At 51.7% G+C, this 27,447-nt stretch overlaps 1 protein-coding gene across 8 annotated transcripts in view; it reads right to left on the minus strand.

Annotated features, from left to right (window-relative positions):
• Positions 1-27,447, minus strand: part of NDRG4 (NDRG family member 4) — a 257,500-nt gene that overhangs the window by 106,425 nt on the left and 123,628 nt on the right. For 2 of the 8 annotated variants that reach the window (XM_069739591.1, XM_069739587.1), the window contains exons 1-3: positions 14,225-14,404; positions 10,894-10,988; positions 8,850-8,894 (exon numbers count right to left, since the gene is read on the minus strand). In XM_069739591.1, coding sequence (XP_069595692.1) covers positions 8,850-8,894; positions 10,894-10,988; positions 14,225-14,231 — 147 coding nt within the window. In that variant the 5' untranslated portion in view covers positions 14,232-14,404. Of the gene's footprint in view, positions 1-8,849; positions 8,895-10,893; positions 10,989-14,224; positions 14,591-27,447 lie in introns of those variants that run through there. The other 6 variants (XM_069739584.1, XM_069739583.1, XM_069739588.1 and 3 more) reach the window with 5 other exon arrangements.

The raw sequence follows: 27,447 nt of genomic DNA on the forward strand, positions 1-27,447 counted from the left end.
TCTCTGTAGAGGAGATGATATCATTGGTGGTGGACCAAAATGGAGGTAGAGGCTGGCACTGGCGCCAGGGGAACTGGAATTCTCAAAACAGATTCCATAAGATGAGCCCTCTCCACGAATGAGGGTCTGGGACACAATGCGACCAACAACTCCTGGATTTGGGCAGCAACCCAGTAGATTTCAGACGGACATTGGAGCTTTATTCTGGCAAACAGTTTAAGTCCTCTGGGTCACCCTGGGAGGTTTTCGCCATCCTATACAACATTCTGGGCATCCCAACAGACAAAACCATGGATCAAATATGACCGGAGCAGTTCTGGATTATACCAGCTGGAACCATGGTCCCTAGGCTTTAGCCCTGTAGAATCACACTGGTGACACAAGCAGGCCTCTTTTAGATTGGTGGGTGTGGGGGATAGATAATTATAGTGATGAGCGAATGTGCTCTCCACTACTTGTTACCCGCCCGAGTATCGCTATGCTTGGCGTACTCGGCGAGCAGCAAGCATTTCCGGGATTATTCGGCGGTAACTGCAGTCACCACCCAGCAGTTTTGGCGGACTTTCGAGACGGTGCAGGGATTGTCTGCCAGGCCATGAAACACTGCAGCCATCTTTGTTGTGGTCATGCAGTGATTGGCTGGGCCGTACAGCATCATCCCGAATATAACATAGTAAGGCTAGGTTCACATTGCGTTTAGTACAATCCGTTTAACGGATCCGTTAAATGCATGTACAAAAGTGAGCCAAATTTGGTGAAAATTTGGCTTCACGTTAATGCTTGCGTTAGCGCACGTGACTGCGTTATGTCATTTTCATGTCCGTTCGTGAAGCATCCGTTTGTCTGCCTTCAGGCACTGTCAATAAAGCTGCTCTCTTTTTTTTTTTGCTCTTTTGTCAGCGTTGGGGGTGTATGGAAAACATTCTCCATTTTGAAAGCATTGAGTGAACTTCTGCTAGGAAGATGTTTGGTCTGAGCTTGTTAGATTTCGCTTGATGCAGTTGCGAATTCGGCGGAGAAGGCGCATTTCCCGAAGAAGATATTGGATCCAAGAAGTGAATTTTTTTATGAAATACATATGGTGCCTTTCACACCCTGTATGTTCAGCTTCGGGATCATCCCTTTAAATTCTAACGCTATCTACGGATGTCCATTGAGACCTTTGGTATTCTGCTCTCACATGTGAAGGATGAGAAAATGGCTGAAATCATATTTCCTGTCACATGACCACATGGACTAGCCTCATTAACGCAATCCAACGCATGGTTTCATTTGGACATTTTGCTTGATTTGCGTTTGGCTTCGTTAGCAATAGACTTCAATGGCAGAATTAGCGCTTCCGTTAATCTTGCGTTAGCTTGACCGGACCTGAAAACGCTGCAGGCCGCATTAGAAGGTACGTCATAAAAAAAACGGAATGTTGCAAACGCATGCCAATTTTGACAAGCGTTACGATGCGTCATACAAATGTAAGTCTATGGGTGCGTTACAATGTCCGTTACATTGCGTTTTGCCTACTTAAAAACGTGTCTGTTAGAAGGACTGCCCTAGCGCAATGTGAACCCGGCCTAACAGTTATTAAGGATGAAGGAAGACATTAAGTCCATCTAGTTCAACCCATAGCCTAACCTAACATGCCCTAACATGTTGATCCAGAGGAAGGCAAAAAAAACCCATGTGGCAAAGAGTAAGCTCCACATTGGGGAAAAAAATTCCTTCCCGCCTCCACATACGGCAATCAGACTAGTTCCCTGGATCAACGCCCTATCAAGGAATCTAGTGTATATACCCTGTAACATTATACTTTTCCAGAAAGGTATCCAGTCCCCTCTTAAATTTAAGTAGTGAATCACTCATTACAACATCGTACGGCAGAGAGTTCCATAGTCTCACTGCTCTTACAGTAAAGAATCCGCGTCTGTTATTATGCCTAAACCTTCTTACCTCCAGACGTAGAGGATGCCCCCTTGTCCCTGTCTCAGGTCTATGATTATAAAGATCATCAGAAAGGTCTTTGTACTGTCCCCTCATATATTTATACATTAACATAAGATCACCCCTTAGTCTTCGTTTTTCCAAACTAAATAGCCCCAAGTGTAATAATCTATCTTGGTATTGCAGACCCCCCAGTCCTCTAATAACCTTGGTCGCTCTTCTCTGTACCCGCTCCAGTTCAGCTATGTCTTTCTTATACACCGGAGACCAGAACTGTGCACAGTATTCTAAGTGTGGTCGAACTAGTGACTTGTATAGAGGTAAAATTATGTTCTCCTCATGAGCATCTATGCCTCTTTTAATGCATCCCATTATAGTGATCGTTTTTCAGGCATACGTAGCATAGTTGTGTGTGCTACACTTGTGCCTTTTTTTTTTTTTTTTTTTTTTTGGTGTTTTAAATTCACAGAAAAAGGCCTCATATTTCTGTGCTCCAAGTTTGGTCATTGGAGGCCGGTGTACTTACTTTGTGGCTGTGTGATACTCAAATTCTATACAACGCTATTTAGCATCCCAAAAAATTGAAAGGCCACAGATTTGCCAGTGTGGTATTTCCGTTACAGCCGTCATATATCTCTGTGCTCTACGTTTGGGCATTGGAAGCCGGTGTACTTATTTTTTGGCTGTGTGATACTCTAATTCTATACAGCACTATTTAGCATAAATTACCTTTGAAAGAAAAAATTGAATACAGTCTGTTAGGTCAGGCTGAGGCCTGCCTGGTGTTTGGATTTGACAAATTGTAGATTTGCAGGCATACTGATCACATATTATTTCGCTACTAATAAAGACATTTGTGTTGAGCTGATGGTGCACCCAGAGGATGCTGATGCTGATGGTGCACCCAGAGGATGAGACCGTGGGCAACAACAAAGACCCACATCTTCTCGCTCGACCTTCTAGGGGACCGCAGCACACTACTATTGAAGCCAGAGCAGTGTGAAACGGTTGTTGGTTGGATAGTGGATAATGCTTCCAGTCACTTAGCCACCACCACCACCTTGTCTTCCACACGGTCAAGTCTGAGTAGCCGTGAGTGTGGCCAGGATATTCCTCACCCTGATCCTCCTTCCTCCCACTATGCCGTGTGCCCTGAGACAACTGATCCCACACTTGGACACTCTGAAGAGTCAACTACAGCTTCAGCCACTCTTGCCGTGCTTCAGCAGCGGTTTCAGCTTCCAGCTCACCGACTGTTGTGTGATGTCCCCACGAGCTGGAACTCTACGTTGCATATGTTTGAAAGGATTTGTGAGCAGAAGAGAGCCGTGGTTGGCTACCAACATCAACAAGGCCGTCAAATTTCCGGTCAGACTCCACACTTAAGACCTCAGGAGTGGACATGGATGTCAGACATATGTAACATCCTCCAAAACTTTGAGGACTGCACCAAGATGGTGAGCGGCGATGATGCCATAATTAGCATCACTATCCCGCTTCTCAGCGTTCTGAAAAACTCTCTGCTCACAATCAAAGAGGATGTATTGCAGGCGGAGCACAAGGATATGGACATGGGGGATTACACTCAGCCCAGCCTCATGTCTTCTCAACGTGGATTGGTAGGCAATGAGGAGGAGGAAAAGGAAGAACAGGAGCTACTTTCATGCGCTATAGACGATACTACAAACACATCTGTATTAGCTGCTGTTCAGCGGGGATGGCCTGAGGACAGGGAGGAGGAGGAGGACAGCATGGTCAGTCGTCCTGTTGGTGAGTGAAATAAATAAGGCAGCACACTGTGATGCTAAAACATGCAAACATGTTGGTGAGGACACGGAAGTCTTGCCTGTTAGCAGTCTGGCACGCATGGCTGACTTTATGTTGTGCTGCATTTCACGTGACCCTCGGATTATCAAAATTTTGGCCGACACTCATTACTGGTTGGTGATACTTCTAGACCAACGCTACAAGGAGAACTTTTAATCTCTTCTACCTGAGGCAGAGAGGTGTACTAAAATGTTGCAGTACCACAGGGCCCTTGTAGTGGAATTACTTAGAAAATTCCCATGTGAGAACGCTGGCAGCAGATGTCAGAGTTTGTTGTACAACCAAGGACTCCAAGCGAGAGAGACAGAAGTACAATCCAGCTCAGGCAGGGGAACAATGGCCAAGTTCTGGGACAGTTTTCTCAGACCCTCCCATCATGGCGGCACAGAGGCAAGGGGTGCTGTCACAAGAAATGCAATGTTTGGGAAGATGGTGAGGGAGTACCTTGCAGAGCGTACAAACGTCCTCCGTGATTCCTCTGTGCCTTTTAATTATTGGGTATCCAAGCTGGACACGTGGCATGAACTGGTTCTCTACGCCATGGAGGTCCTAGCCTGCCCTGCTGCTAGCGTTCTGTCAGAGAGGGTTTTTAGTGCTGCTGGTGGAATTATCACAGATAAGCGCATCCGCCTGTCAACTGAAAATGCTGACAGGCTGACTCTTATAAAAATGAACAAGGCCTGGATTGGGAAAGACTTCTGTAGACCACCAAGTGAAAACAGCGAAACATAACCTCTAATACATCCTCTGTTTTGGTGAGGCGTATTCTCATGCACCTCTTCTCAGCCACAAATGGGTATACGCTTCCAGATTTGGTCTGTTTGTTTTTATCCTCCTCCTTATCCTCATCCTCCTCATTCAGAACCACTATATCACCAGGGTGAAGGTGGTCTGTACGGAGCATTTTGGCCAAGGGTGCGGTGATGGCAGTCTTATTTTTTTTAAAAAGGACAACACATTGGGGAATTGGGCATGATAATACATTGGGCCAACTTAACTTGGTCTTCTGCAATCTAAAATGTACCGGCCACTAGATCACCAGGGTGAACGTGCTCATTACTGTTATAGGCCGTTGAAGTTTGGGCTAGGGGCATGTGATGGCACTAGTGTATTTTTAAAAAAGGTACCCCAATTGGGGAATTGTTTGGCAGATCATGCACTGCATTAAAAGTCTCAGAGGCCGACACCACTACTTTGGCCCTAATTCTTAACTCTGTCTCCTGCAATCTCTTCCTTATCTCCGACGACATGACCAGGGTGTACGTGCTCAGTACTGTTATAGGCCGGTGATTTTTGGGCAAGTGGACTGTGATGGCATTATATTTTTAAGTCCAAAAAGGACCCCACATTGGGGAATTGGGCATGGCATTCCATTGGGCCTACTTCTTACCTCTGTCTCCTGTAATGTCTCTTGTTTATCTGCCACTAGATCACCAAGGTGAACGTGCTTTGTACTGTTATAGGCCTGTGAAGTTTGGTCAAGGGGGGCTGTGATGGCAATAGTCTATTTTTACAAAAGGTACCCCCCACTGGTGAAACCACACCCTTGTTGGCAAAGACTTCCTAACATTTGTGTACCTTAAAGAGCTCACCTGAAAACCTCCTTTTTGTGTTGCCTGGTTGCTCACATTGGACACAATACACTTCATATAAATTTGATAAAGCAATGCTGTTACTTTGCCTCAGTAGTTAATTAAAAATATAGCTTTGTTCACTATATTTGTTTCTCTCCTTGCGAGCCTTAACTTGGTCTGCCTCAAATGTACAAATGGCGAATATACAAATGGCGATTTGTAAACAAGATTGAAATACTGTATACAGAATGCATTCATCAATCACATAGCTGCATTTCTTGTAAAACATTTACAGATGTGACAGACAATGCCCATAGTGACACAATCTTGAGAAATGTTTGTTTATTCACTTCACAAACAGTTCTAAGCCTCTGTATGTTTGCTGTTTGTCATTGTAAAACATTAAGGTTTACTGAAACTCTGCCGGTGGTGGTTTGATCTAAATCCTTGTGGCTTTTATTTTCTAGGGGTTTATGGCCCCTCCTCTGATGACTCCATGATATCTCAGTTTCATCCAACCATGAAAAGTGGCCACTTGAAGGTCTGGGTGAAACTAGAGTTACTACATAGTGTAAATCACTATATAAGACCAGAGAAATATGACTAAGACAGATGCAAAAACTGGGGTACCTGTACATGTACAGTGTGCTGATACCTGCATAATTGGGGACGCCCATGCAGTGTAGGTAATATCCCAGGGGTTCTCTGTCTTGGTGTTGCTTCTCTGATATTCCAGATGGATGATGTTTAAAAGCCTCTTGTTGATGATGTAACTATACTGTATGTAGTTAATCTTCATATATACGTAATCACTATATTTACTTAATCCTTATATGTACATATTAACCTTTGTATGTTAACACATACAAAAGTGTACGTACTCACACTATTCAATCATACTATTCCTCGAATTTTGTAGTTTGCAATAAAATTGCCTTATATTGCAAGTATTTGCCTTTTTTAAAGCCGTCTCTGAACCTTAGTGTTAAAAACATGTCAAATAAAATTGCCAAATTCTTCTGTAAATAATTGTGCAAAGAGGGAAAAATCATACCATTAAAAAATACGAGTGGATTTTCCTGGGCCCATCCAGTATGTGGGTTCCAAGGCCTAATGGGGTGCGTATGACTCGGCAGCAGGGCTGGCCCTCCTGCCAATGTGTAAAACCAAGGAGTACGGGAGCACAAAATGCATATTGTGAAGTGGATTTTCCTGGGCCCATCCACTATGTGGGTTCAAAGGCTTACTGGAGTGCATATGAATTGGTAGCAGGGCAGGCCTTTAATTCAATGCAACATTTTTTCAGGAGTCCCCCCTGGACATCTTATGAAAGGGGTATTGCGGTGTGTTGTAATTCTTGGCAGCCCATCCACTCACAGCATAGGCTACAACAGCTTAGGAGACCCACTGTTTAATAATGGCCCTTTAAGAAGATTAATGCCGCCTGATGCACCAGTACAAATAGGCTCTGTGACTTCAAGAGCCCCTCCTTCATACATGAAACAAGATGGGTCTGCGTATGTGTCACACACCACAAGGCCGGCTAGGGGGGTTACATACAGTGACATTTCCCAGTGAATGAATCTGTAGTGGTTGAAAGCAATGTTAAAGTTGAAAAATGCATCAAAAACGCTGCGTCTGAACTAAGCCCAAGTGGGAGAGGAATTTTTGGGTCTGGGGTTAATTATTTGGCCTTACGGGCAAGTCATTAACCTGCAAAGGATGGACCTTAACATATATCCCAGGAAAACCCGTTTTGGTTCCGTTTTCATGTGTTTTTTTGTGGCACCGGGAAAAATGGCAGAATCTCGGAAAAAATGATTAAAGCTGTGAGCTAGGAGTCAGGAATGCTTCCAGGGGCGATCCCCATGAGGTCCCTGTGTCATTTGAGCAGTGTTTCCTTCATTTTCAAACGTTTTTAGACCTTAAAAGGACCCCCGGGGGGATCGCGGTAAAAATACTCAGGTCTCCCATAGAGTTACATTGGGCTCGTTGTTCTGACCGAGTACCCGAGTATTCCAATCTGCTTGACCCGAGCATTTTAGTGCTCGCCCATCACTAATAATTATAGCTGCTACCTCATTGTATGCTGGTGCAAATAGACTGCATAAATGCCCTCCGACTTATGCAGACTAATACTCAGCAGGAGGCCGATGCCATTAGTAACCAGCAGCCATTTCACTAATTACCATACAAGTGGCACTGGACACTGACACCAAACAACATCTCACATCCATGGACTGAAGAAAGGAATAGTACGTCAGGCAAGACTAAGAATAGCTCACCCCACAAAAGTGGCAAGATGGTCCTCATTGACGCCAATACAGCAGCCACACACCACCCATACAGCCATCATCTGCCCACAGCCACACACCGCCCATACAGCCATCATCTGCCCGCAGCCAGACACCACCCATACAGCAATCATCTGCCCACAGCCACACACCACCCATACAGCCATCATCTGCCCGCAGCCACACACCACCCATACAGCCATTATCTGCCCACAGCCACACACCGCCCATACAGCCATCATCTTCCCACAGCCACACACCACCCATACAGCCATCATCTGCCCACAGCCACACACCGCCCATACAGCCATCATCTTCCCACAGCCACACACCACCCATACAGCCATCATCTGCCCACAGCCACACACCGCCCATACAGCCATCATCTTCCCACAGCCACACACCACCCATACAGCCATCATCTGCCCACAGCCACACACCACCCATACAGCAATCATCTGCCCACAGCCACACACCGCCCATACAGCCATCATCTGCCCGCAGCCAGACACCACCCATACAGCAATCATCTGCCCACAGCCACACACCACCCATACAGCCATCATCTGCCCGCAGCCACACACCACCCATACAGCCATTATCTGCCCACAGCCACACACCGCCCATACAGCCATCATCTGCCCACAGCCACACACCGCCCATACAGCCATCATCTGCCCACAGCCACACACCGCCCATACAGCCATCATCTGCCCACAGCCACACACCGCCCATACAGCCATCATCTGCCCACAGCCACACACCGCCCATACAGCCATCATCTTCCCACAGCCACACACCGCCCATACAGCCATCATCTGCCCACAGCCACACACCGCCCATACAGCCATCATCTGCCCACAGCCAGACACCGCCCATACAGCCATCATCTGCCCACAGCCACACACCGCCCATACAGCCATCATCTGCTCGCAGCCAGACAACGCCCATACAGCCATCATCTGCCCACAGCCAGACACCGCCCATGCAGCCATCATCTGCTCGCAGCCAGACACCGCCCATATAGCAGTCGTCTGCATCCCCTTGCCCCCGCCATAACACAGTCACCTGTACCAGAGCCCCCCGGTATAACACAGTCACCTATACCGGAGCCCATTGGCATAATACACATTCAGGTGTAGTATATCTGAAGACACCAGAAGAAAATCATTAGATCTTATCAGCTGAGAACTGTGAAGGACAGTAGTTTTCAGTTTACCTTCCAGTCGGTGTCGGCTCCAGATAGGAAGGTGTCCGCAGGCTCCTGCAGTCAGAAAAGAAAAAAGACAATCTCCGCTCACAACCGAGAAATCCAATCTAAGAAAATGTAAAGAATATTGACAGAAAGACGGCCAGAGTTGTGATCCGTTGTAGGCGAGGACAGCGGAGGGGAACCGGGCAAAAGACAGCGGAGGGGAACCGGGCAGAAGACAGCGGAGGGGAACCGGGCAGAAGACAGCGGAGGGGAACCGGGCAGAAGACAGCGGAGGGGAACCGGGCAGAAGACAGCGGAGGGGAACCGGGCAGAAGACAGCGGAGGGGAACCGGGCAGAAGACAGCGGAGGGGAACCGGGCAGAAGACAGCGGAGGGGAAGCGGGCAGAAGACAGAGGAGGGGAACCGGGCAGAAGACATTGGAGGGGACCGGGCGCAGAAGACAGAGGAGGGGAACCGGGCAGAAGACAGCGGAGGGGAACCGGGCAGAAGACAGCGGAGGGGAACCGGGCAGAAGACAGCGGAGGGGAACCGGGCAGAAGACAGCGGAGGGGAACCGGGCAGAAGACAGCGGAGGGGAACCGGGCAGAAGACAGCGGAGGGGAACCGGGCAGAAGACAGCGGAGGGGAACCGGGCAGAAGACAGCGGAGGGGAACCGGGCAGAAGACAGCGGAGGGGAACCGGGCAGAAGACAGAGGAGGGGAACCGGGCAGAAGACAGCGGAGGGGAACCGGGCAGAAGACAGCGGAGGGCACCGGGCAGAAGACAGCGGAGGGGAACCGGGCAGAAGACAGCGGAGGGGAACCGGGCAGAAGACAGCGGAGGGGAACCGGGCAGAAGACAGCGGAGGGGAAGCGGGCAGAAGACAGCGGAGGGGAACCGGGCAGAAGACAGCAGAGGGGAACCGGGCAGAAGACAGCGGAGGGGAACCGGGCAGAAGACAGCGGAGGGGAACCGGGCAGAAGACAGCGGAGGGGAACCGGGCAGAAGACAGCGGAGGGGAACCGGGCAGAAGACAGCGGAGGGGAACCGGGCAGAAGACAGAGGAGGGGAACCGGGCAGAAGACAGCGGAGGGGAACCGGGCAGAAGACAGCGGAGGGCACCGGGCAGAAGACAGCGGAGGGGAACCGGGCAGAAGACAGCGGAGGGGAACCGGGCAGAAGACAGCGGAGGGGAAGCGGGCAGAAGACAGCGGAGGGGAAGCGGGCAGAAGACAGCGGAGGGGACCGGGCGCAGAAGACAGCGGAGGGGAACCGGGCAGAAGACAGAGGAGGGGAACCGGGCAGAAGACAGCGGAGGGGAAGCGGGCAGAAGACAGCGGAGGGGAACCGGGCAGAAGACAGCAGAGGGGAACCGGGCAGAAGACAGCGGAGGGGAACCGGGCAGAAGACAGCGGAGGGGAACCGGGCAGAAGACAGCGGAGGGGAACCGGGCAGAAGACAGCGGAGGGGAACGGGCAGAAGACAGTGGAGGGGAAGCGGGCAGAAGACAGCGGAGGGGAAGCGGGCAGAAGACAGCGGAGGGGAACGGGCAGAAGACAGAGGAGGGGAACCGGGCAGAAGACATTGGAGGGGACCGGGCGCAGAAGACAGAGGAGGGGAACGGGCAGAAGACAGCGGAGGGGAACCGGGCAGAAGACAGCGGAGGGGAACGGGCGCAGAAGACAGAGGAGGGGAACGGGCAGAAGACAGAGGAGGGGAACGGGCAGAAGACAGAGGAGGGGAACCGGGCAGAAGACATTGGAGGGGACCGGGCGCAGAAGACAGAGGAGGGGAACGGGCAGAAGACAGCGGAGGGGAACCGGGCAGAAGACAGCGGAGGGAAACCGGGCAGAAGACAGCGGAGGGGAACGGGCAGAAGACAGCGGAGGGGAACCGGGCCCGTGTGATCTGGTGTAGGTGCTGTTTGTGAAAGCATCAGGTGAGGACACTGAGGCCGGGGTCCTTTGTAGTATTTGGGGCTGCTGCAGTGCAGCTGCCCCCTGAACGCTAGGAATCCGATACGGGTGCAGGTGAACACAGGTGGCAGCAGCGGAGGCGACACTCACCATCTCTGTGTCCTGTCCTCTCAGTAGAGGCTTCTCTTCAGGAAACCGAAGTTCACTCATTCCAGAAAGGCTGAATTCTGGCAGCAGCAGCAAACCTGAAAATGATCAGATGGTACAACTCATCTGTAGAGGCAAAAACAGCAGAGAATTCCCAGCATCCTGCAGACAGCACTGCCAGAAATAACCCCAGTTCAGGTACAATGGCTGCTGGTGGTGGACTCCCCCAGACTCCATCACACTATTCTCCTTGATGGCCGCGATCTCTGCTAAATATTTCTGCAGCCCTGAAGGCGCACCACCAGGACATACGTGTCAGGCTGGCGCACCACCAGGACATACGTGTCAGGCTGGCGCACCACCAGGACATACGTGTCAGGCTGGCGCACCACCAGGACATACGTGTCAGGCTGGCGCACCACCAGGACATACGTGTCAGGCTGGCGCACCACCAGGACATACGTGCCAGGCTGGCGCACCACCAGGACATACGTGCCAGGCTGGCGCACCACCAGGACATACCTGTCAGGCTGGCGCACCACCAGGACATACCTGTCAGGCTGGCGCACCACCAGGACATACGTGTCAGGCTGGCGCACCACCAGGACATACGTGTCAGGCTGGCGCACCACCAGGACATACGTGTCAGGCTGGCGCACCACCAGGACATACGTGTCAGGCTGGCGCACCACCAGGACATACGTGCCAGGCTGGCGCACCACCAGGACATACGTGCCAGGCTGGCGCACCACCAGGACATACCTGTCAGGCTGGCGCACCACCAGGACATACCTGTCAGGCTGGCGCACCACCAGGACATACGTGTCAGGCTGGCGCACCACCAGGACATACGTGTCAGGCTGGCGCACCACCAGGACATACGTGTCAGGCTGGCGCACCACCAGGACATACGTGTCAGGCTGGCGCACCACCAGGACATACGTGTCAGGCTGGCGCACCACCAGGACATACGTGTCAGGCTGGCGCACCACCAGGACATACGTGTCAGGCTGGCGCACCACCAGGACATACCTGTCAGGCTGGCGCACCACCAGGACATACCTGTCAGGCTGGCGCACCACCAGGACATACCTGTCAGGCTGGCGCACCACCAGGACATACCTGTCAGGCTGGCGCACCACCAGGACATACGTGTCAGGCTGGCGCACCACCAGGACATACGTGTCAGGCTGGCGCACCACCAGGACATACGTGTCAGGCTGGCGCACCACCAGGACATACGTGCCAGGCTGGCGCACCACCAGGACATACGTGCCAGGCTGGCGCACCACCAGGACATACGTGCCAGGCTGGCGCACCACCAGGACATACGTGCCAGGCTGGCGCACCACCAGGACATACGTGTCAGGCTGGCGCACCACCAGGACATACCTGTCAGGCTGGCGCACCACCAGGACATACGTGTCAGGCTGGCGCACCACCAGGACATACGTGTCAGGCTGGCGCACCACCAGGACATACGTGTCAGGCTGGCGCACCACCAGGACATACGTGTCAGGCTGGCGCACCACCAGGACATACGTGTCAGGCTGGCGCACCACCAGGACATACGTGCCAGGCTGGCGCACCACCAGGACATACGTGCCAGGCTGGCGCACCACCAGGACATACGTGCCAGGCTGGCGCACCACCAGGACATACGTGCCAGGCTGGCGCACCACCAGGACATACGTGTCAGGCTGGCGCACCACCAGGACATACGTGTCAGGCTGGCGCACCACCAGGACATACGTGTCAGGCTGGCGCACCACCAGGACATACGTGTCAGGCTGGCGCACCACCAGGACATGAGACCACCTCCTCCAGGGCGCACTCCACCTCCATTGCGTGGCTGTTTTTGCGACAGTGTTCAGGACTCTCGGTTTGGATTCAGGTGAAGATGTCTTGAGTCTACGACCTCGTAAGGGTCAGTCCAGCAAATAGGGGGAAAGCAGCAGCCAGAAACCAGTGGAGAGGGCTTACTTGCATGAGAATAAAACAATCGCACCTACTGAAGAGAACCTGATCAATACAACCCCCCGCCCTCCAATCCCCCCCGACAGGACACCATAGAGGTGCTAGGTGGAGGTTTGTTAACCGGGAAATCGATGGCGCCAGATGACAATTCTATTGTGTGTGGTCGCAGATAGGAGGTTCGCAGTGCGTCAGGATGGAAGATATGTGGTTCTCCTCCATGGTGGCGTGCACTGGACATCTACTGCTGTAGTATGGATGGCCTCGCCAGGGCTGGGCCAAGAAAGGAGGTGCTCCCACCCCAGTTGCCAGAGCCAGACCAGGAAAGGGGGTGCGCCCCACGCCAGGCAGGGCCCAGTAAAGGAAAGGAGGTGCGCCCCACACTATGCAGTGCCCAGGAAAGAAAAGGAGGTGCTCCCCACGCCAGGTAGTGCCCAGGAAAGAAAAGGAGGTGCGACCCACGCCAGGCAGGGCCCAGGAAAGGAGGTGCGCCCCACACCAGGCATGGCCCAGGAAAGGAGGTGCTCCCCACGCCAGGCAGGGCCCAGTAAAGGAAAGGAGGTGCGACCCACGCCAGGCAGGGCCCAGTAAAGGAAAGGAGGTGCGCCCCACACTAGGCAGTGCCCAGGAAAGAAAAGGAGGTGCGACCCACGCCAGGCAGGGCCCAGGAAAGGAGGTGCACCCCACACCAGGCATGGCCCAGGAAAGGAGGTGCTCCCCACGCCAGGTAGTGCCCAGGAAAGAAAAGGAGGTGCGCCCCACGTCAGGCAGGGCCCAGGAAAGGAAAGGAGGTGCGCTCCACACCAGGCAGTGCCTAGGAAAGGGGGTGCACCCCACGCCAGGTACGGCCCAGGAAAGGAAAGGAGGTGCTCCCACCCCAGTTGCCAGAGCCGGACCAGGAAAGGAAAGGAAGTGCGCCCCACACCAGGCAGTGCCCAGGAAAGAAAAGGAGGTGTGCCCCACACCAGGCAGTGCCCAGGAAAGAAAAGGAGGTGTGCCCCATGACAGGCACGGCCCAGGAAAGGGGGTTTACCCCACGCCAGGCACGGCCCAGGAAAGGGGGTTTACCCCACGCCAGGCAGGGCCCAGGAAAGAAAAGGAGGTGCGCCCCACGCCAGGTAGTGCCCAGGAAAGAAAAGGAGGTGCGCCCCACGCCAGGTAGTGCCCAGTAAAGAAAAGGAGGTGCGCCCCACGCCAGGTAGTGCCCAGGAAAGGGGGTATACCCCACGCCAGGCACGGCCCAGGAAAGGGGGTGCGCCCCACCAGGGCCAGGAAAGGGTGTGCTCCTCATTCAGGGATCACAGTTCTAGCAGTGGTGTCCTAGTGAGCAGAGGCCGGGGGCCGCGTGCTGCTGACTCACGCTCCATGTCATCCCCAGAAGTGTCAGATCAGTGAGAAGCTGCAGCCGGTGCCGGCATCCTCAGCATCTGCAATAGCTGCCAGGGTGATTACCGTCCACACAGCTCATCACGTCCATCCACCGGCAGCCGCCATCACAGCCGCACACTCACCTCTCTCCTCCCCGTGCCACAGAGAGAGCAGGGAGGAAAACATCTCAGGAGCCGCAGCATCAGCACCAGCACCGCCCACCGCCAGGACTCCTCCTCACCGCCATCCCACACCATCCTGCCACCGACTACTACCCCCAATATCCCACACCATCCTGCCAGAGACACCGACTACTACCCCCAATATCCCACATCATCCTGCCAGAGCCACCGACTACTACCCCTAATATCCCACATCATCCTGCCAGAGACACCGACTACTACCCCTAATATCCCACATCATCCTGCCAGAGACACCGACTACTACCCCTAATATCCCACATCATCCTGCCAGAGCCACCGACTACTACCACTAATATCCCACATCATCCTGCCACCGACTACTACCCCTAATATCACACATCATCCTGCCAGAGACACCGACTACTACCCCTAATATCACACATCATCCTGCCAGAGACACCGACTACTACCCCTAATATCCCACATCATCCTGCCAGAGACACCGACTACTACCCCTAATATCCCACATCATCCTGCCAGAGCCACCGACTACTACCCCTAATATCCCACACCATCCTGCCAGAGACACCGACTACTACCCCTAATATCACACATCATCCTGCCAGAGCTACCGACTACTACCCCTAATATCCCACATCATCCTGCCACCGACTACTACCCCTAATATCACACATCATCCTGCCAGAGACACCGACTACTACCCCTAATATCACACATCATCCTGCCAGAGACACCGACTACTACCCCTAATATCCCACATCATCCTGCCAGAGACACCGACTACTACCCCTAATATCACACATCATCCTGCCAGAGCCACCGACTACTACCCCTAATATCACACATCATCCTGCCAGAGACACCGACTACTACCACTAATATCCCACATCATCCTGCCACCGACTACTACCCCTAATATCACACATCATCCTGCCAGAGACACCGACTACTACCCCTAATATCACACATCATCCTGCCAGAGACACCGACTACTACCCCTAATATCCCACATCATCCTGCCAGAGACACCGACTACTACCCCTAATATCACACATCATCCTGCCAGAGCCACCGACTACTACCCCTAATATCACACATCATCCTGCCAGAGACACCGACTACTACCCCTAATATCCCACACCATCCTGCCAGAGACACCGACTACTACCCCTAATATCACACACCATCCTGCCACCGACTACTACCCCTAATATCACACATCATCCTGCCAGAGACACCGACTACTACCCCTAATATCACACATCATCCTGCCAGAGCCACCGACTACTACCCCTAATATCCCACATCATCCTGCCAGAGCCACCGACTACTACCCCTAATATCACACATCATCCTGCCAGAGCCACCGGACTACTACCCCTAATATCACACATCATCCTGCCAGAGCCACCGACTACTACCCCTAATATCACACATCATCCTGCCAGAGCCACCGGACTACTACCCCTAATATCACACACCATCCTGCCAGAGACACCGACTACTACCCCTAATATCACACATCATCCTGCCAGAGACACCGACTACTACCCCTAATATCCCACATCATCCTGCCAGAGACACCGACTACTACCCCTAATATCCCACATCATCCTGCCAGAGCCACCGACTACTACCCCTAATATCACACATCATCCTGCCAGAGACACCGACTACTACCCCTAATATCACACATCATCCTGCCAGAGACACCGACTGCTACCCCTAATATCACACATCATCCTGCCAGAGACACCGACTACTACCCCTAATATCACACATCATCCAGCCAGAGACACCGACTACTACCCCTAATATCACACATCATCCTGCCAGAGCCACCGACTACTACCCCTAATATCACACATCATCCTGCCAGAGCCACCGACTACTACCCCTAATATCACACATCATCCAGCCAGAGCCACCGACTACTACCCCTAATATCACACATCATCCTGCCAGAGCCACCGACTACTACCCCTAATATCACACATCATCCTGCCAGAGCCACCGACTACTACCCCTAATATCACACATCATCCAGCCAGAGCCACCGACTACTACCCCTAATATCACACATCATCCTGCCAGAGACACCGACTACTACCCCTAATATCACACATCATCCTGCCAGAGACACCGACTACTACCCCTAATATCACACATCATCCTGCCAGAGACACCGACTACTACCCCTAATATCACACATCATCCAGCCAGAGACACCGACTACTACCCCTAATATCACACATCATCCTGCCAGAGCCACCGACTACTACCCCTAATATCACACATCATCCTGCCAGAGACACCGACTACTACCCCTAATATCACACATCATCCTGCCAGAGACACCGACTACTACCCCTAATATCCCACATCATCCTGCCAGAGATACCGACTACTACCCCTAATATCACACATCATCCAGCCAGAGCCACCGACTACTACCCCTAATATCCCACATCATCCTGCCAGAACCACCGACTACTACCCCTAATATCCCACATCATCCAGCCAGAGCCACCGACTACTACCCCTAATATCACACATCATCCAGCCAGAGACACCGACTACTACCCCTAATATCCCACATCATCCAGCCAGAGACACCGACTACTACCCCTAATATCCCACATCATCCAGCCAGAGACACCGACTACTACCCCTAATATCACACATCATCCTGCCAGAGACACCGACTACTACCCCTAATATCACACATCATCCAGCCAGAGACACCGACTACTACCCCTAATATCACACACCATCCTGCCAGAGCCACCGACTACTACCCCTAATATCACACATCATCCTGCCAGAGACACCGACTACTACCCCTAATATCACACATCATCCAGCCAGAGACACCGACTACTACCCCTAATATCCCACATCATCCTGCCAGAGACACCGACTACTACCCCTAATATCACACATCATCCTGCCAGAGCCACCGACTACTACCCCTAATATCACACATCATCCAGCCAGAGACACCGACTACTACCCCTAATATCACACATCATCCAGCCAGAGACACCGACTACTACCCCTAATATCCCACATCATCCTGCCAGAGACACCGACTACTACCCCTAATATCCCACATCATCCTGCCAGAGCCACCGACTACTACCCCTAATATCACACATCATCCAGCCAGAGACACCGACTACTACCCCTAATATCACACATCATCCAGCCAGAGACACCGACTACTACCCCTAATATCCCACATCATCCTGCCAGAGACACCGACTACTACCCCTAATATCACACATCATCCAGCCAGAGACACCGACTACTACCCCTAATATCACACATCATCCAGCCAGAGACACCGACTACTACCCCTAATATCCCACATCATCCTGCCAGAGACACCGACTACTACCCCTAATATCACACATCATCCTGCCAGAGACACCGACTACTACCCCTAATATCACACATCATCCAGCCAGAGACACCGACTACTACCCCTAATATCCCACATCATCCTGCCAGAGACACCGACTACTACCCCTAATATCACACATCATCCTGCCAGAGACACCGACTACTACCCCTAATATCCCACATCATCCTGCCAGAGCCACGACTACTACCCCTAATATCACACATCATCCTGCCAGAGCCACCGGACTACTACCCCTAATATCACACATCATCCTGCCAGAGACACCGACTACTACCCCTAATATCACACATCATCCAGCCAGAGACACCGACTACTACCCCTAATATCCCACATCATCCTGCCAGAGACACCGACTACTACCCCTAATATCCCACATCATCCTGCCAGAGCCACCGACTACTACCCCTAATATCCCACATCATCCTGCCAGAGACACCGACTACTACCCCTAATATCACACATCATCCTGCCAGAGACACCGACTACTACCCCTAATATCACACACCATCCTGCCAGAGCCACCGACTACTACCCCTAATATCACACATCATCCTGCCAGAGACACCGACTACTACCCCTAATATCACACACCATCCTGCCAGAGCCACCGACTACTACCCCTAATATCACACACCATCCTGCCAGAGACACCGACTACTACCCCTAATATCCCACATCATCCTGCCAGAGCTACCGACTACTACCCCTAATATCACACATCATCCAGCCAGAGACACCGACTACTACCCCTAATATCACACATCATCCTGCCAGAGCCACCGACTACTACCCCTAATATCACACATCATCCTGCCAGAGACACCGACTACTACCCCTAATATCCCACATCATCCTGCCAGAGACACCGACTACTACCCCTAATATCCCACATCATCCTGCCAGAGCCACCGACTACTACCCCTAATATCACACATCATCCTGCCAGAGCCACCGGACTACTACCCCTAATATCCCACACCATGCTGCCAGAGCCACCGACTACTACCCCTAATATCCCACATCATCCAGCCAGAGCCACCGACTACTACCCCCAATATCCCACACTATCCTGCCAGAGACACCGACTACTACCCCTAATATCACACACCATCCTGCCAGAGACACCGACTACTACCCCTAATATCACACATCATCCTGCCAGAGCCACCGACTACTACCCCTAATATCACACATCATCCTGCCAGAGACACCGACTACTACCCCTAATATCCCACATCATCCAGCCAGAGACACCGACTACTACCCCTAATATCACACATCATCCTGCCAGAGACACCGACTACTACCCCCAATATCCCACATCATCCTGCCAGAGCCACCGACTACTACCCCTAATATCACACATCATCCTGCCAGAGACACCGACTACTACCCCTAATATCCCACACCATCCTGCCACCGACTACTACCCCCAATATCCCACATCATCCTGCCAGAGCCACCGACTACTACCCCTAATATCCCACATCATCCAGCCAGAGACACCGACTACTACCCCTAATATCACACATCATCCTGCCAGAGCCACCGACTACTACCCCTAATATCACACATCATCCTGCCAGAGCCACCGACTACTACCCCTAATATCCCACATCATCCTGCCAGAGACACCGACTACTACCCCTAATATCACACATCATCCAGCCAGAGCCACCGACTACTACCCCTAATATCCCACATCATCCAGCCAGAGCCACCGACTACTACCCCTAATATCCCACATCATCCTGCCAGAGACACCGACTACTACCCCTAATATCACACATCATCCTGCCAGAGACACCGACTACTACCCCTAATATCCCACATCATCCTGCCAGAGCCACCGACTACTACCCCTAATATCACACATCATCCAGCCAGAGCCACCGACTACTACCCCTAATATCACACACCATCCTGCCAGAGCCACCGACTACTACCCCTAATATCCCACATCATCCTGCCAGAGCCACCGACTACTACCCCTAATATCACACATCATCCTGCCAGAGACACCGACTACTACCCCTAATATCACACATCATCCTGCCAGAGCCACCGACTACTACCACTAATATCACACACCATCCTGCCAGAGACACCGACTACTACCCCTAATATCACACATCATCCTGCCAGAGACACCGACTACTACCCCTAATATCACACATCATCCTGCCAGAGACACCGACTACTACCCCTAATATCCCACACCATCCTGCCAGAGACACCGACTACTACCCCTAATATCACACATCATCCTGCCAGAGCCACCGACTACTACCACTAATATCACACATCATCCTGCCAGAGACACCGACTACTACCCCTAATATCCCACATCATCCAGCCAGAGCCACCGACTACTACCCCTAATATCACACATCATCCAGCCAGAGACACCGACTACTACCCCTAATATCCCACATCATCCAGCCAGAGCCACCGACTACTACCCCTAATATCCCACATCATCCAGCCAGAGCCACCGACTACTACCACTAATATCCCACATCATCCAGCCAGAGCCACCGACTACTACCCCTAATATCCCACATCATCCAGCCAGAGCCACCGACTACTACCCCTAATATCACACATCATCCTGCCAGAGACACAGACTACTACCCCTAATATCACACATCATCCTGCCAGAGCCACCGACTACTACCCCTAATATCACACATCATCCTGCCAGAGACACAGACTACTACCCCTAATATCACACATCATCCTGCCAGAGCCACCGACTACTACCCCTAATATCACACATCATCCTGCCAGAGACACAGACTACTACCCCTAATATCACACATCATCCTGCCAGAGCCACCGACTACTACCCCTAATATCACACATCATCCTGCCAGAGACACAGACTACTACCCCTAATATCACACATCATCCTGCCAGAGCCACCGACTACTACCCCTAATATCACACATCATCCAGCCAGAGCCACCGACTACTACCCCTAATATCACACATCATCCTGCCAGAGACACAGACTACTACCCCTAATATCACACATCATCCTGCCAGAGACACAGACTACTACCCCTAATATCCCACATCATCCAGCCAGAGACACCGACTACTACCCCTAATATCACACATCATCCAGCCAGAGCCACCGACTACTACCCCTAATATCACACATCATCCTGCCAGAGCTACCGACTACTACCCCTAATATCCCACATCATCCTGCCAGAGCCACCGACTACTACCCCTAATATCACACATCATCCTGCCAGAGCCACCGACTACTACCCCTAATATCCCACATCATCCTGCCAGAGCCACCGACTACTACCCCTAATATCCCACATCATCCTGCCAGAGCCACCGACTACTACCCCTAATATCCCACATCATCCTGCCAGAGACACCGACTACTACCCCTAATATCCCACATCATCCTGCCAGAGCCACCGACTACTACCTCTAATATCACACATCATCCTGCCAGAGACACCGACTACTACCCCTAATATCCCACATCATCCAGCCAGAGCCACCGACTACTACCCCTAATATCACACATCATCCAGCCAGAGACACCGACTACTACCCCTAATATCCCACATCATCCAGCCAGAGCCACCGACTACTACCCCTAATATCCCACATCATCCAGCCAGAGCCACCGACTACTACCCCTAATATCACACATCATTCTGCCAGAGACACCGACTACTACCCCTAATATCACACATCATCCTGCCAGAGCCACCGACTACTACCCCTAATATCCCACATCATCCTGCCAGAGCCACCGACTACTACCCCTAATATCACACATCATCCAGCCAGAGACACCGGACTACTACCCCTAATATCCCACACCATCCTGCCAGAGACACCGACTACTACCCCTAATATCACACATCATCCTGCCAGAGACACCGACTACTACCCCTAATATCACACATCATCCAGCCAGAGACACCGACTACTACCCCTAATATCCCACATCATCCTGCCAGAGACACCGACTACTACCCCTAATATCACACATCATCCTGCCAGAGACACCGACTACTACCCCTAATATCACACATCATCCAGCCAGAGACACCGACTACTACCCCTAATATCACACATCATCCAGCCAGAGACACCGACTACTACCCCTAATATCACACATCATCCTGCCAGAGCCACCGACTACTACCCCTAATATCCCACACCATCCTGCCAGAGACACCGACTACTACCCCTAATATCACACATCATCCAGCCAGAGACACCGACTACTACCCCTAATATCACACATCATCCAGCCAGAGACACCGACTACTACCCCTAATATCACACATCATCCTGCCAGAGCCACCGACTACTACCCCTAATATCCCACACCATCCTGCCAGAGACACCGACTACTACCCCTAATATCACACATCATCCTGCCAGAGACACCGACTACTACCCCTAATATCACACATCATCCAGCCAGAGACACCGACTACTACCCCTAATATCACACATCATCCTGCCAGAGCCACCGACTACTACCCCTAATATCCCACACCATCCAGCCAGAGCCACCGACTACTACCCCTAATATCACACATCATCCTGCCAGAGACACCGACTACTACCCCTAATATCCCACACCATCCTGCCAGAGCCACCGACTACTACCACTAATATCCCACACCATCCAGCCAGAGCCACCGACTACTACCCCTAATATCACACATCATCCTGCCAGAGACACCGACTACTACCCCTAATATCACACATCATCCTGCCAGAGACACCGACTACTACCCCTAATATCACACATCATCCTGCCAGAGCCACCGACTACTACCCCTAATATCACACATCATCCAGCCAGAGACACCGACTACTACCCCTAATATCACACATCATCCTGCCAGAGCCACCGACTACTACCCCTAATATCCCACATCATCCAGCCAGAGCCACCGACTACTACCCCTAATATCACACATCATCCAGCCAGAGACACCGACTACTACCCCTAATATCACACATCATCCAGCCAGAGCCACCGGACTACTACCCCTAATATCACACATCATCCTGCCAGAGACACCGACTACTACCCCTAATATCACACATCATCCAGCCAGAGCCACCGACTACTACCCCTAATATCACACATCATCCTGCCAGAGACACCGACTACTACCCCTAATATCCCACATCATCCAGCCAGAGCCACCGACTACTACCCCTAATATCACACATCATCCAGCCAGAGACACCGACTACTACCCCTAATATCCCACATCATCCTGCCAGAGACACCGACTACTACCCCTAATATCCCACATCATCCTGCCAGAGCCACCGACTACTACCCCCAATATCCCACATCATCCAGCCAGAGCCACCGACTACTACCCCTAATATCACACATCATCCAGCCAGAGCCACCGACTACTACCCCTAATATCACACATCATCCTGCCAGAGACACCGACTACTACCCCTAATATCCCACATCATCCTGCCAGAGCCACCGACTACTACCCCCAATATCCCACATCATCCTGCCAGAGCCACCGACTACTACCCCTAATATCACACATCATCCTGCCAGAGACACCGACTACTACCCCTAATATCACACATCATCCTGCCAGAGCCACCGACTACTACCCCTAATATCACACATCATCCAGCCAGAGACACCGGACTACTACCCCTAATATCCCACACCATCCTGCCAGAGACACCGACTACTACCCCTAATATCACACATCATCCTGCCAGAGACACCGACTACTACCCCTAATATCACACATCATCCAGCCAGAGACACCGACTACTACCCCTAATATCACACATCATCCTGCCAGAGACACCGACTACTACCCCTAATATCACACATCATCCTGCCAGAGACACCGACTACTACCCCTAATATCACACATCATCCAGCCAGAGACACCGACTACTACCCCTAATATCACACATCATCCAGCCAGAGACACCGACTACTACCCCTAATATCACACATCATCCTGCCAGAGCCACCGACTACTACCCCTAATATCCCACACCATCCTGCCAGAGACACCGACTACTACCCCTAATATCCCACATCATCCAGCCAGAGACACCGACTACTACCCCTAATATCACACATCATCCAGCCAGAGACACCGACTACTACCCCTAATATCACACATCATCCTGCCAGAGCCACCGACTACTACCCCTAATATCCCACACCATCCTGCCAGAGACACCGACTACTACCCCTAATATCACACATCATCCTGCCAGAGACACCGACTACTACCCCTAATATCACACATCATCCTGCCAGAGCCACCGACTACTACCCCTAATATCACACATCATCCAGCCAGAGACACCGACTACTACCCCTAATATCCCACATCATCCAGCCAGAGCCACCGACTACTACCCCTAATATCACACATCATCCTGCCAGAGACACCGACTACTACCCCTAATATCCCACATCATCCTGCCAGAGCCACCGACTACTACCCCTAATATCACACATCATCCAGCCAGAGACACCGACTACTACCCCTAATATCACACATCATCCTGCCAGAGACACCGACTACTACCCCTAATATCACACATCATCCTGCCAGAGCCACCGACTACTACCCCTAATATCACACATCATCCTGCCAGAGCTACCGACTACTACCCCTAATATCCCACACCATCCTGCCACCGACTACTACCCCCAATATCCCACACTATCCTGCCAGAGACACCGACTACTACCCCTAATATCACACACCATCCTGCCAGAGACACCGACTACTACCCCTAATATCACACATCATCCTGCCAGAGCCACCGGACTACTACCCCTAATATCACACATCATCCTGCCAGAGCCACCGACTACTACCCCTAATATCCCACATCATCCTGCCAGAGACACCGACTACTACCCCTAATATCCCACATCATCCTGCCAGAGACACCGACTACTACCCCTAATATCACACATCATCCTGCCAGAGACACCGACTACTACCCCTAATATCCCACATCATCCTGCCAGAGACACCGACTACTACCCCTAATATCCCACATCATCCTGCCAGAGCCACCGACTACTACCCCTAATATCCCACATCATCCTGCCAGAGCCACCGACTACTACCCCTAATATCACACATCATCCTGCCAGAGCCACCGACTACTACCCCTAATATCCCACATCATCCAGCCAGAGACACCGACTACTACCCCTAATATCACACATCATCCTGCCAGAGACACCGACTACTACCCCTAATATCACACATCATCCTGCCAGAGACACCGACTACTACCACTAATATCCCACATCATCCAGCCAGAGACACCGACTACTACCCCTAATATCACACATCATCCTGCCAGAGCCACCGACTACTACCCCTAATATCACACATCATCCTGCCAGAGCCACCGACTACTACCCCTAATATCACACATCATCCAGCCAGAGACACCGACTACTACCCCTAATATCACACATCATCCTGCCAGAGACACCGACTACTACCCCTAATATCACACATCATCCTGCCAGAGCCACCGACTACTACCCCTAATATCACACATCATCCTGCCAGAGCCACCGACTACTACCCCTAATATCACACATCATCCTGCCAGAGCCACCGACTACTACCCCTAATATCCCATATCATCCTGCCAGAGACACCGACTACTACCCCTAATATCACACATCATCCTGCCAGAGCTACCGACTACTACCCCTAATATCACACATCATCCAGCCACCGACTACTACCCCTAATATCACACATCATCCTGCCAGAGACACCGACTACTACCCCTAATATCCCACATCATCCTGCCAGAGCCACCGACTACTACCCCTAATATCACACATCATCCTGCCAGAGCCACCGACTACTACCCCTAATATCACACATCATCCTGCCAGAGCCACCGACTACTACCCCTAATATCACACATCATCCAGCCAGAGACACCGACTACTACCCCTAATATCACACATCATCCTGCCAGAGACACCGACTACTACCCCTAATATCCCACATCATCCTGCCAGAGCCACCGACTACTACCCCTAATATCACACATCATCCTGCCAGAGACACCGACTACTACCCCTAATATCACACATCATCCTGCCAGAGCCACCGACTACTACCCCTAATATCCCACATCATCCAGCCAGAGCCACCGACTACTACCCCTAATATCACACATCATCCAGCCAGAGACACCGACTACTACCACTAATATCACACATCATCCAGCCAGAGACACCGACTACTACCCCTAATATCACACATCATCCAGCCAGAGACACCGACTACTACCCCTAATATCCCACATCATCCTGCCACCGACTACTACTCCTAATATCACACATCATCCTGCCAGAGCCACCGACTACTACCCCTAATATCACACATCATCCTGCCAGAGCCACCGACTACTACCCCTAATATCACACATCATCCTGCCAGAGCCACCGACTACTACCCCTAATATCACACATCATCCTGCCAGAGACACCGACTACTACCCCTAATATCACACATCATCCAGCCAGAGCCACCGACTACTACCCCTAATATCACACATCATCCTGCCAGAGACACCGACTACTACCACTAATATCACACATCATCCTGCCAGAGCCACCGACTACTACCCCTAATATCACACATCATCCAGCCAGAGACACCGACTACTACCCCTAATATCACACATCATCCTGCCAGAGACACCGACTACTACCCCTAATATCCCACATCATCCTGCCAGAGACACCGACTACTACCACTAATATCACACATCATCCTGCCAGAGACACCGACTACTACCCCTAATATCACACATCATCCTGCCAGAGACACCGACTACTACCCCTAATATCACACATCATCCTGCCAGAGACACCGACTACTACCCCTAATATCACACGTCATCCTGCCAGAGACACCGACTACTACCCCTAACATCACACATCATCCTGCCAGAGACACCGACTACTACCCCTAATATCACACATCATCCTGCCAGAGCCACCGACTACTACCCCTAATATCCCACATCATCCTGCCAGAGCTACCGACTACTACCCCTAATATCACACATCATCCTGCCAGAGACACCGACTACTACCCCTAATATCACACATCATCCTGCCAGAGACACCGACTACTACCCCTAATATCACACATCATCCTGCCAGAGCCACCGACTACTACCCCAAATATCACACATCATCCTGCCAGAGACACCGACTACTACCCCTAATATCCCACATCATCCTGCCAGAGCTACCGACTACTACCCCTAATATCACACATCATCCTGCCAGAGACACCGACTACTACCCCTAATATCACACATCATCCTGCCAGAGCCACCGACTACTACCCCTAATATCCCACATCATCCTGCCAGAGCTACCGACTACTACCCCTAATATCACACATCATCCTGCCAGAGACACCGACTACTACCCCTAATATCACACATCATCCTGCCAGAGCCACCGACTACTACCCCTAATATCCCACATCATCCTGCCAGAGCTACCGACTACTACCCCTAATATCACACATCATCCTGCCAGAGACACCGACT

This window comes from Ranitomeya imitator, chromosome 9 (assembly GCF_032444005.1).
Source record: "Ranitomeya imitator isolate aRanImi1 chromosome 9, aRanImi1.pri, whole genome shotgun sequence".
Classification (NCBI taxonomy): Eukaryota; Metazoa; Chordata; class Amphibia; order Anura; family Dendrobatidae; genus Ranitomeya; species Ranitomeya imitator.